This window comes from Cynara cardunculus (assembly GCF_001531365.2).
Source record: "Cynara cardunculus var. scolymus isolate 2C chromosome LG 7, CcrdV1, whole genome shotgun sequence".
NCBI classification, from domain to species: domain Eukaryota; kingdom Viridiplantae; phylum Streptophyta; class Magnoliopsida; order Asterales; family Asteraceae; genus Cynara; species Cynara cardunculus.
Window position 1 is genome coordinate 10,223,620 of NC_037534.1, and position 12,886 is coordinate 10,236,505.

Genomic DNA, 12,886 nt, shown 5'->3' on the forward strand with positions numbered 1-12,886 from the left:
AACATAATCTGTCAAAGAACTTGGAATCTTGAGGGAATTGGAATGAAATGTTATTAGATTTGATAAAATGTTTGGTTGGAAGAAATGAAATGTAATTTGTCTAATGAATTGGAATCTGTCTGTTTGGTTTGCAACAGAATTGGAATGAAATGACGAAAAAGGATAAAGATACCCTTTCTTTAATATTTTTTACATTTTTTACGACGTTGAAGAAGAAGAAGAAGAAGAAGAAGAAGAAGAAGAAGAAGCAATCCAAGCTGAAACCATCACCTAAATGGAGCTTTTTACATTTGGGTCTGTTGAAAGCACAAGAAATCGAGTTGGTGGATCTAAAGAACCGGAGCCCAAGAGGCGAGGGAAGCATGAAGGATGAAACCCAAAAGAAGAAGACGAAGCATTTATTGTTGTTTGGTGGGTGTAAATGCTCTGCAAATGCGGTTGAAAGTAGAGTTTCATGGCAGATTCCGATGGTCAAACCAACAATTTGGAAAAAAAAAGATGAAATTGGGAATTTCAAAAGGAAGTAAAATTCTAATGAGAGTATTTTTGTTATTTAAACAATTTTGAATGGAATGGATTTTAATTCCATCACTTTTACGAAGGAATGGTGAAATCCTCAAATGAGGAATGTTTGGAATTCAATTCCATTCAATAGGCAACCAAACGTAGGAATGGAATTTGGTCAACGGAATTGACCATTCCAATTCCATCAGATTCCGACGAATTTCAACGAACCAAACGCCCCTTATTAAAATCGAAGTTGATCATATTTTGTGTATATCATTATTAAGTGGTTTGAACTTGGTAAGAGTAACTTGTGTATTATACATTTAGTTAACAATGACGTGTCAATAAAAACAGGATAAACATCCCACTTTTGCAACGTGGTTTTCGGGCTTTGAGAAATAAAACACAGATTATTTGAATTTTTGCAACCATACCAAACCAATCGAGAGATCTTTCACTGTGATATTGGGCCTAATTCTTCAGGGTCGTGTAACTGTTTGCTATCATTTTCAATATATTAATATTCTCATTCTCTACAAACTTGTTAAAATCGAGTGACACCATGTGCACTTATGCCGGTCCACACCCCTTTACGAGTAAAGTTAAGGTGTCCAATATGCAAGTCCAATCAACATGCACTAAAATATCAATCAAATAATGAAAGAAATATACTTGCATACGAAGTTATGTATCAATAATACATAACACACCACCGTCATTATGACCCATGTTTTCAAGAAAATGGTTGAAAAGCGTAACATTGGTAGTGAAGTTGGAAAGACGTAATAATATTTGGCTTAATCTTACACCTTTTAGAGTTTATGTTTTGCAGTAAAAAGCGTATGACGTCATCCTCTGGAGTACCCTACCGTACTGGTCCCGTGACTATAATGGGGAGATAAATCGTTTAGTGGATGGTGTCTAGAATCAAAACACAGACTTCTCACTCTTGGGATAACACGGTTTCCTATTTCTCAATGATATTTCACGATCAACACAATCGGTTTAATCCCATCATTTCATTGAGATCTTTTTATAAAACAAATCAACTTTGATTCTTGATTAAGCGGTGACACGGCCTCCATATTCATCCACAAGCTCGCCCCTGCTTCTCTATATCAACCAGGCTAAAGACATACGACAGTGCTCAACAGTTTCAAGCGTTTATTTTTCTCAAATTACTTCCTCTAACACCCGTTTATCATCAATCTTAATGAACGTAGCCTTACTGAAAATAGTCGTATACGCATCCAAAAAGATCATCAAAATGTTTGTGTATATATGTATGTATATATGCTCATATACACAACTACATCACCTACCCCAACAATAATATAAAGATACAGAAAACTTACTTACTCTCTTTATCTTTGTGGCAAAATAAAATTATCAGAGTAGCATACAAGTCTAGAATCATTGCATACTCTTATCAATGAACATTAAACTACACAACAATGGAGAATTGCTCCATCAACCTCAAGAATATGAGAGAATTTTCATAAATGAAAAGCAAAAAAAAAAAAAGAATATGATGTGATATGAAAGGAAGCTGTCATCTCTGAGGTGGGTTCATTTCTATTTCTCCATTTCTTGTTGACTCCATTCTATTCGAAAACTTCTCTGCTTCTCTTGCGATTTGAATATCGCAAGGTTTACAGTGTTGCATAAACATTTTTATAACGAACCGAGGAATCATGGCCGTTACAAGAATCCCAAGAAGGCAAATCCAAAACAATCCGCTGCTTGCTAGATTAAAGATCGCCCTGTGATGGTAAATCAAAGATAGAGAGAGGGAAATAGTCGTGTTAGTTTACATAATCGAATAAGAAGCTTATATGATTGGTTTCAGTTATTTAAGTAAAACAGATGGTTTGACTTTTGGGGTCAAACCCGCCGCTTTTCGACTTCGCAGTTGCTATATTTTTATCAAATCTTGGAGAATGGCTTAAAAAGTAATTTGACATAAAAAAAATAGGAGAAAGTGTGTCATTTAATGAGAAGCTTATATTGGCAGAAGACAAATGATTAGTTACAAATATCAAAGAACCACCCTTTCCAAAAGAAAACGACTCGGTTTGACTTTTAAGGTCAAACCCACCAATTTTCTGCTTCAATATTGCTGCATTTCGGAAATGGCGGCTCTACCCCTTATGGTAGAGGTAAGGTACCGTACATCCTACCCTAGGTCCCAAAGCAGACCCTGCCTCTTTGTGGGATATACGGGATTTATTTTGTTTTCTTTGGTTTGAAATGCTGCAGTTTGACTAATTCTCAGTAATAGCTTCAGAACTACATTAAACCATATACAAATTGAAATCCTTTGTATTAAACCAAGCAGAAGCCTAAATGGGCAGAGGAATATTTGTATACTTTCTAACCCCCATATGAGAAGTTTGGGTAGAGCCGGATCTAAGCATTAGCTAGGTAAGCGCCCTGTAGTAAGAGGAGTGATTATGAACCCTGTCTTCACTAGAATTTCAAGAAAAGTTCAAAAGTTACCTTAGAAACTACATATACAAATAGGAAAGTAGGTTCATTTTACAAAATCAACAGGAGTTGAAAGTATTAAAGAACCCTCCATTCTACAAAAAAGAGACAGGTCGAATTTGAGGTCAAATCCACCGATTTTTGAGTTCAAAATTGTTATATTAGCATATTGAAATTTTAGAAACAGTTGAAAGTTGCATCAAGACATGAACAAATAGAAAAATGCCACGTCCTAATTTACAAAATCAAATGAGAAGCATATATTGGTAGAACATATGGTTAGTTTGAAGTACAAAAGAGGGACCATTTGCATCGCCCTAGCGGGTAAGGAGGTGGACATCTTTGCAGAAAAGAGGACAGAGGGAAGTAATATTTTAACGTGTATACATCAAAGTTCACTTAAGCATGAAAAAAATAAGAAAATGTTATTGAAGTTGAAAATTAGTCGATTCAACCAAAAATATATAGCACGCCTTTTTGTTTGGAGCCAATAAGAAAGTAGTGTGAAGAATTAGATTGCATTTTCTTTCTAAACCGGTGTTTAAATGCACTATAGAGAGTACTGCATACATCCTAACGGAAACAGCCTCTCTACTTCTAGTTTCTCTGGACCCTACTTCATGTGGATTTACTGGGTTCGTTTGGTTTGGTTTTATTCAAAGGACAAACCTACGCCTAGCACCAAAGTAGAGATACAATTTCAACTTTCAAATAACCATCAATTTCTAGTATTTCAAGAAAAACTGGTGCCTACATTAAGCTTCATATCATAGACTTCAACAAAATATTAGTTGGTACTAGGCTTGAAAAAATTATCCGTTTCAATGTAAATGCAGATTGGCTAAGAAATTATACGTACCAGTAGCCAGGCAACACGGGAACAGCATCTATGACGATAACACAAATGCATGTAGCAATAATTGACCCCCAAATTGACGCATGACTGATCCAGGTCCACCTTATAACATCCATAGCTAAGTGTATATTCACCATAAACACAACTGCCAACGTCCACAAATCTCCTATGCTCGAACTATCAATTTCGCTTTTCCAGTATGCAAATAGGGGAATGAAGAAGGCAACGACACTCTGCCACAACATGTCCGCCATTGTAAGCCAAAAGAGTTTTGCATTATAGCTTTCTTGTCTCTGTCCAGCTCCGTAAAGCTGAGGATATGTCATAAGAGACCTTCTACTTAGATCTTTGTCGAGAATCCCAATAACAATCGTAGGTATTGCAGTGTAGATTATGGAATATAAGACACTGCTCCATTCGGTAATAGCTGTGGTTAAAGTGAAGCCTGTAAAGAGCACATACCTGGAGGAAAACATGAATGCATTATAGGATGAGACTTAATCTTCCATCTTGTGTCGATCAGTGAGAGTGGAAATAATATCACCACAGCAAGAATTACTTATAATGAACCATTGGGACTAAGTAGCTGAACAGGTCAGACCTTGGGTTGGTCCTCATTGGTCACTGGTCCGGGTCCCCCCCTGGCCATTGGAGGTTTTCCCAGATGTAAACTTCAGGACCCCATTGGATTAGTCGAGGTGAGCCCAAACTGGTTCGGACACCCACAGTTATAAAAAAGAACTACTTATAATGATTAATGACCTCTCCTTTTCTAAAGATGGTTTACCAAAATTTCTCAGCCTAAAAGCGTCTGAAAGCGTGACTAAATAGATGGTTTACAAAGCATTTCCTTTCTTTAATTAGTTTTTTATGGGTCTTTCTCACAAAGATTAGCATATTTAACTGAAAGTTCTTCACCAGGCAATTAGGAATGTTTTTAATTGATTTGTTATTTCGTAATCCTCATTTCAATTATGTGTGTGCATGTCTTGTTGGTCTGTGAAGCTTCTGAACTTTTGGAATTAAACCGGGTAACAAGCACTGTCATCCTACTCTTGGAATATATCTATACTATATTATAAAGCATTTGACAAAAACTCTTAAAAACATTTTTTTTTATGTACAAAGTATTGTTTATTAATGCATATTACTTAAAATTCAATATTACAAGTAAATTGTGCATGAGTATAACTTATTAAAGCTTTATGTTTGAATTCGTGTAACTAACTGCGGATAAACATAATCAAATAGAGGATAAATATCTCATTTTAAAATATAAAAAATCTAAAATATAATTAGGATAATTATTGAGTTCTAACAGAATACTTAATCATTATTTTTATAAAAAAATATTATTAAACCTAAATTAAGTTACTTCGTTACGTTAAATTAAATTATAATAAAAATTTTGAATTAAAAAAAATAAACAAATAATGGAAGATAAATTTAGGAAAAAAATAGTGTATTATTTTTAATTTAATTAATATCTTAAAGTGATATTTATCTTTCATGTGAAGTTAGCATCGATTNTGAATTAAAAAAAATAAACAAATAAGAACATTATTAATTAGATAATTTGATACTAATATTGATATATTTTTTGTAAATTTTATATGATATTTTCAAATTTATATTTTATTCAAAAATAAAAACATTATTGATTTCATGGACAAAAAATAAAACGAAACATTAAAATGGAAATGTGTCTCGATGCATTGCACGAGTACCCTTCTAGTATATATATGTGTGTGTGTACACAGGCAATTATGATATAACACACACGGGTTGGGTCCCGGTGAGAATGGAAGTTACTCTGAGAAGGGTAAGAAGGGATCTCCACCCTTGGATCAATCCTAATGGCAGATCAACACTAATGCAGTGCACCGAGATGCACGACATCAATTCCCGAGATAAGCGCAATTCATGGGGTGGGGTGAGATTAGAAGTGATCAAGGGTCCAGATATCTTCTTAAGCTTCTCACCTTAACTCCTATTCTCACACGATCCTTCGTCTAACACACACACACACCCATATATATATATATATATATATATATATATATGCATGCACACACACGACACACCACACACACACACACACACATATATATATATATATATGCACACACACTATAAGTGTTTGTGTAACGCTATTTGCAATTAGAATACTTTTTCGAGTCAAGACAAACTAACCAATACAAATTCATACTACTGCGAGTCTCAAAATAGAGTAAATGGTTGACTTTGGAGTGCCAAATGGGCTGCCTCAATCTCAAATTTGATAACTGTTAGGTCATCGAGAATAATATTAATAGCTACATTGAACTGTAAGAAAAGTATTATCATAGAAACTTAAGAGGGAAAAACTAAAAGCACCCATCTTGATTGGATTTGAGAACTATCATGTTTAAATCTTCAAAATCAAGCATGCACTTATGGAACTAGGGCGCAAAGAGATTTAAAAAAATCGAATGGTAATTTAATGTCTTTCTAGTTGAAGGTAGACACTCACCAGAATAAAACGAGGACAAACAGTGCATTCCTGTAGAAATTATAGAGAATCATATAGCCCATCCGCTGGTAATTCCAATGACCATGGACCAACAAAAGCGGAACCAAGAACCTGAACTGGCCCATTGCAAAATCTGATGCCATCACAGCTTGCCGACCCTCTTGGCCACTGAGGCCAACTCCTACATCAGCCATTTGGATCATCGAAACATCATTGGCACCTGCAATATTTTATCAGAAACGTCTATCCTTAGACATAAGTTTCATGGGCGACAATAATTCTGAAAAAAGAGGTGATCTTCTAGCACCAACTTCAATATGATTCTCTTAAGTTTTAGAAAAATATTGGCATCAAATACGTAACTAAAGCCATAAACATTGTGATTTCAAGAGTTGGCTTCAAAAGATATGGTGCATATGTTGGAAGTTGCAGTCTTGGTTTTCAGCATCATCTCATGTCAATAGACTAAGGCTATGTTTGGCAAACTAGTTGATAAGCTAGTTGTAACTCAGCTGGTTGATAAACTATTCATTTTTGGTAAAAACTAGCTGATAAGCTAGATGATATGTAAATTGACTTAAAAGAACATGTTGAATTAATTGGAAAAAGACAAGGGGCATAACTGGAAAAAGAAAAGGTGAAAAAAATCATTAGAGCTTATTGAAATAGCTATTCAAAAAGCTAGCTTATGGCTAACCAAACGATATTTTTTCAATAAACTGAAGAAATAAGCTAACTTGTGGTTGACAAACATGGCCTAAGAAATCATGCTTACCATCCCCAATGGCAAGGGTCATGTCCCTTGTCCTATTCTTAATCAGCGCCACGATCCCAGCTTTCTGTAGTGGGGCCACTCGACAACATAGTACCACAGCACATTTACTGGCTAGCTCGAACAGCTGGAAGACAAAAATCAAGAAATTGAGACGATAAATTAAACAACCAGAAGAAATCTGACGTTTAAAGATTATTCACCTGCTCTTCGAGTTCTGAGTCAAGGATATAAACAAGGCTTGTTCCGTCAATGATTAGGGCAACGGAACTTGCATCATCATCGGAAGCACGAGTAACATTGATGAGTTTTCTAGACGTAATTAATGCATCTTCCAAACTCTTTCTACATGACACTTTAGAGTTGTTGTTGATAATAATCTGGACCATCTTGCTTGTTAAGAGCTTAGAAGAGTAGCCAATCGAAATTGCCGTTTCTTGCTTGTCACCGGTCAAAACCCACACTTTAATGCTGGCCGTTCGCAGAGACTCGATAGCTTCAGGAACACCTTTTTGCAATCTATCTTCAATCGCAGAAGCACCCAATAAGCTGAGATTGTTCTCTAAATTGATGGCAACCTTTCGAAGCAATCCTGCCCTACCCATCAAAGCAGTGCTTGCAATCTCATAAGAAGATTGCCATTGTTCGAATTCAGATATACTCAGTCCACGCATTCCCACGACGAGGGTCCTCAAACCAATGGAAGAATACGAATGAAGATGGGTCTCAGTTGCTTTTACCACATCCAAGTTCAAGGATTTATCTATTATCTTAAACATGGTGGTGTCGGCACCTTTAACAAACACTTTTACTGTGCTGTCAGGGTATCCTAGTATAACAGACATCCTTTTTCGGTCACTATCAAACTCATGCATTCCAAGAACATTAAATCTGCACTGCCAAATTAGAAAGAAATACAGAAAATTAGAAAGATTAAGATTCTACAAGGAATCAGAGACTGGCGATAGAAGCAGTAAACCAAATGAGACCAGCATATCGCACCCGGAGGTGGGTCTTCCCCCCCCCCCCCCCCCCCCCCCAAAAAAAAAAAAAACCACCATAAAAAGTAGATCAGATGTGTGTGAAAGGTGGAAATGCAGATGTGCAAAAAACTGAAAAGCTAGATATGAGTAAGCTACAATGATACAAAAAGAAAGAAAGAAAGACAGATATGCTAAATTTTGAGAAACTAGATATGGTTAAGCAACACCATTATAATGGAAGCTTACAGGAAAAAGAAACTACACACCCCTAGTCTAACTTAGGATTGCTTCATATTTTTCTAATTTCGAGCTTTGATCTATAATCAATTATGTTATGAAGTAGAAATAGCACAATCTAAACACACTCATTAGATGTGGCACAGATGTGTTAGAAGTCTAAAAGGAATACACATCATACCTCTGTCTTTCTCCTTGTATATCAATAACTATGTGGCCAGAGGTTCGTTCAATGAGCATAAAACCATAAGCAGCAGCTGCATAGACAAGTGCTTGTTCATCTGGAGATTCCCCTTGATAATCTATCAACTTCTCAGTGGGATCAGATGTGTTGACAACAATAGGCACAATTGTGTTGCAAGCAGCCAATGCAAGGAAGAAATCATATATCTCTTTGGACTTTGTGTCATTTCGAGTTTGTGATAGTTGAAGAAGCTCCCGGTCAACCTGTACCTTCATCTTTGGCCTCCATACCTGCCCCTCCACTGAAATCAGATGACGGCAAGAAAAGATTGTTCAGCATTCATTACAAAAGACTAATTACTCCAAGTACATGAAGAACAATCACAAATATGAAAATAAGAAAAGGAAAACTTGTAGCACCTTGAATGCTGTATCCCCCTTCTTCACCTAAAAATTCAGTTTTCTCCCCACTGTAATTTACACCTGAAATGCTGGCAAATTGGAATTCCATCTTGTTTTCAGTCAATGTACCAGTTTTGTCAGAGAATATATACTTTATTTGTCCTAAATCCTCATTTATATTTAAAGCGCGGCACTGGAATCTAGTGTTTGATGTTGCATCAAACATCTTGTCATCTCGGATCATGAAGTAAGCTTGACCAACTCGCACAAGCTCCATGGATATGTACAGCGAAATGGGTATCATAATCTGAAACACAATCACTGACATCAAAAACGAAAAGAATATCTCCATTCCCCACCCATAATATTTGTAATTCTCTACTTCTTGCTTGGAGTAATCCTTTCTTCTATAAAAGGGCATAATATCAAGCTCGTCTCGATGGCGCCTCAACCAAACACCAGCACAAGCAGAAACAATTGTGCATAGAACAACAAGGAAAGAGGATAGCAAGATAATTTCCCTATTCATGTGCGTCTCAAGACGGCTCCTTTTAGATGGGGCACCAGAGTTGTTGAGCATAGCTTTGGTCTCCCTTCCAGCATACACTGCAACTCCTACTGCCCAATCAGTGTTCTTGAGCACACAGCCTCGAAGAACTATATTGGAAGGGCCCAGAGACACCCGCTTCCCATCAATCTCCATGTTAGCTTGGAAACCATATATATTGCGATTGGGCTTCTCACAATTGATCAACCCACTAATCATATCCTTCTCAGGAATTCTTGGAAGGGTTTCTTGTTTTGCATACCGTGTCTTCAGATTTGATTCACCATCCAAATTAATAGTCTGGACATAAGCAACCCCAGTTGGGTCACTAGTCGAAAGCAGCACAATATCACAAGGCATAGTTTCGTTAGCTAAAATTTTAATGACCTCACCAACTTGAATATCTTTCCATTTCTTCTCTTGAAATCGATCGTTCATCAGAACAGATGACATTCGGTTGTTTTCGATTCTGTCTGACCTATGGCGTCTCCAATCCTCATAAGCATCTTTAACTGCTGTAACTAATAATACACTTGCCAATGGCAAAATGGAGGCACCACGCCCAAAAACTGCAAGCTGGGGAAGCTGATTGAGAATGGCAATGACCAGGAAATACATGTAGGCAACTCTGTGGAATTGTTCAAAGAGATTCCTAGGCAAGAATGTTAAAACAGAATACTTGCCGGTTCTAATAGAATTGCCAGCAAATTCAAACCGTTCATTCGTCTTTAATGGATCATTTACATAGACCAACCTCGCATCCTCGTCGTTGATCTCTCTCCGGGACATGGACATGCTAAACCCTTCTGACCCAGCACCACCTCGAGATCCATAGTGCACACCCTTTGATCCGAAATTGACCGAGTTCGCCCTCCAGCTGTTCGACGAAATGCTTTGCTGAGAAGTCGAATTTTGCAAGGTATCTGGTCGTTGTTGTGGGTGAAGATTTACAATCTGAGAACCATCCGAGTTCTTACTGGATGTAGGTGATGAAAGATCAGGCCCAGCAGATATTGGACTTCGAAAGAAAGGACCCGGAAGTGGTCGATTGGAAGCCATGATCTAAACATCAACTTCTCAACATCTCACTTGTGCTTAAGCAGATCGAAATCAACCATATGCAAATAAAATCTCCAAATTACAACAACAAATATGCAGAATGAAGATCCACCATCTCCACTTGTAGTTTATCGGTTCTTAAAAATAAGAAAACCCCCCACTAGATGTGTAAAGCGCCAAGTAATTAAAGCTAATCAATTGAACTATGACACAAAAGTAACACCAACACGAGAAAAAAAGCCTTTCTTGCTCATTTGACACCAGCAAGAAAAAGATTGGCGAATGGTGGGGTAAAAATCATAGGTCAAAGAAGATATTCTTGAAAGGGAACAAAAATTTACAAGAAATTAGGAAGGATTTCTACTGGGTGTTGACTCTTTTGGAGAACGGAATCGAATCGAAATGAAATGTCAGCAGAATTAAATACGGTTTCTGGAGAACTTTTTTCCGACAGAAGGAAGGAGGAATGAGTTGTAAGAAAGAGGGTTTTTGACATTAAAAAACTTATTTTGTGGTGTAATCAATAATGGCGGATTAAAGGATGCGGGTGGTTGCTCAAGTTGACCAGAGATGGATGAACTGAACTGAAGTTGGGGCGCAAATGGTAAATGCCTCTGGACGTTATAACTTATAACACCTTGAATGGAATGTTTTCCTAATTCCACCCATTTTTTAAAATATTTTAATAGATTTTTCCAAAGAATAAATAAAATAAACATTATACGAAAAACTCCACCAAAATATTATGTGTTTTCATTGTTTACAATGTATTTTATGATATCATAACATGTATAGATTGGATGTCACAATAGACATCTGTAAGTATCAGTTAGCATATAGAGAGAATGATTCTAATTCAAAATTTATATGGAATTTTCTTACGAAGAGTAATGAATAAAAGCTGGTGGCTCGACTTCGGAAGCAAATTCGCGTGTAGGCAGCGCTATCTGTTATACCGTTGACTCTATCTACGAGTATAAAGTGACTATCACAGTGGAATGTCGGAGAGGAGAGAGATAATTTCTAAGAACCTAAAATGACATTATTTAAACTTTGAACTCAAAATCAGCAAAACTGTTAATTTCTTAATTTAAACTTTGTTTTATGTTGAGATTAAATCTCACAGATCTCAAAAAATACCGAGTTCTCACTTGACTGCTTATATATATATAGGGAAGGTTCAAATGAGAACTTCTGTGATTTACAAGAACGCAAGAACAACTCAATAACCACATATTGTGATAAAAATAAAATTAAAAGATTTTTAAAATTAAAATTGAAATTGAAAAAGATTCAAAAAATTTAAAATTAAAAAGGTAATAATGGAAATGATATCATCAAATCTTTTAAACACGATCATTATGTTTTAAACACGACCATTATTATCATTAGCCTTATCATTATCTAGTAAACGATTACGAATTCAAGGAGACTCATAACTTCAAATCGCAAAAACAACGGAAGCAAACATTGATCGACGGTGATCAACCAAGAATTCGCAACCCTAGTCGACCAAGAACCTTAATCGAGAAGCCATTGCATGCAACAAGCGGACAAATTCAAGGTATCTTACAAAATTATTCGTTTTGAATAAGTTTTTAATCGATTAGTTGTGATACTCATGTGATATCAATGTCACTCGATTTCATCATGGTTTCAATTGGTTATGTTAGACATTATCACAACGATTTCGAATGGTTTCGATAGGTTAGGATTATACTAGGTGTGATAATCATGTGATCTGGATGTGATAATCATGTGATAGGGGTGATAATCACTGTTATACATCACTTGGGTTATCGTTTTGGTTGATAAGTTAAAATTTTGGTGTAATCATATAATATGAGTGTGATAATCATGTGATATGGGTGTGATACTTATGTGATAGAGGTGTGATATGAAGAAAAGATGTTAAGCCATCAACTATCTGGAGATTATCATGAATGAGAAGGAGAAGAAGCATGAACGTAGGAGAAGAAGAAAATTACCAAGAGTAAAACGTGGAACGTGAAAGGATAATTATGGTTAATTAAAATAAAATAAAAATTATAAAAATTACATAATTACATTATTGTCCTTATTAAATTATTTATATATAATAAAAGTTAATTTATTAATTCAAAAAGTTTGAGGTTATTGGGTTGTTTTCGCGTTTTCGTAAATCATGGGGGTTCTCGTTTGAACCTCCACCTATATATATATATATACTAGAAGCGTATTCGCGCAATGCAGCGAGATACATCGTATTTTTAATATTTCATTTTATTCTTTATCTCAGTCGATGTTATAATATGACTTTATGTGATTTTGAGAAAGCGATGATGTTTTTATTTTTGAATAA

The 12,886-nt window shown here is 35.9% G+C and overlaps 1 protein-coding gene across 1 annotated transcript; it reads right to left on the minus strand.

The window, feature by feature from the left end:
- Nucleotides 1-1,848: 1,848 nt before the first annotated feature.
- On the minus strand, nucleotides 1,849-11,103 carry LOC112515982 (phospholipid-transporting ATPase 1-like). The gene is made up of 7 exons (XM_025122977.1): nucleotides 8,958-11,103; nucleotides 8,536-8,839; nucleotides 7,338-8,025; nucleotides 7,138-7,261; nucleotides 6,363-6,582; nucleotides 3,854-4,312; nucleotides 1,849-2,270 (listed from the first exon to the last, which is right to left on the minus strand). Exons 1-7 carry the CDS (start codon nucleotides 10,543-10,545, stop codon nucleotides 2,060-2,062), a joined length of 3,594 nt encoding a protein of 1,197 aa, XP_024978745.1. The 5' UTR covers nucleotides 10,546-11,103; the 3' UTR covers nucleotides 1,849-2,059.
- Nucleotides 11,104-12,886: the final 1,783 nt, after the last annotated feature.

Bases quoted from the DNA above. Each gene is read 5' to 3' on its own strand.
- LOC112515982 (XM_025122977.1), bottom strand. From the start codon at position 10,545: ATGGCTTCCAATCGACCACTTCCGGGTCCTTTCTTTCGAAGTCCAATA. The intron at 8,840-8,957 runs GTGCTACAAGTT...ATCTGATTTCAG, and splicing joins AGGGGGATACAGCATTCAAG to TGGAGGGGCAGGTATGGAGG. The intron at 8,026-8,535 runs GTATGATGTGTA...TTGGCAGTGCAG, and splicing joins ATACAAGGAGAAAGACAGAG to ATTTAATGTTCTTGGAATGC.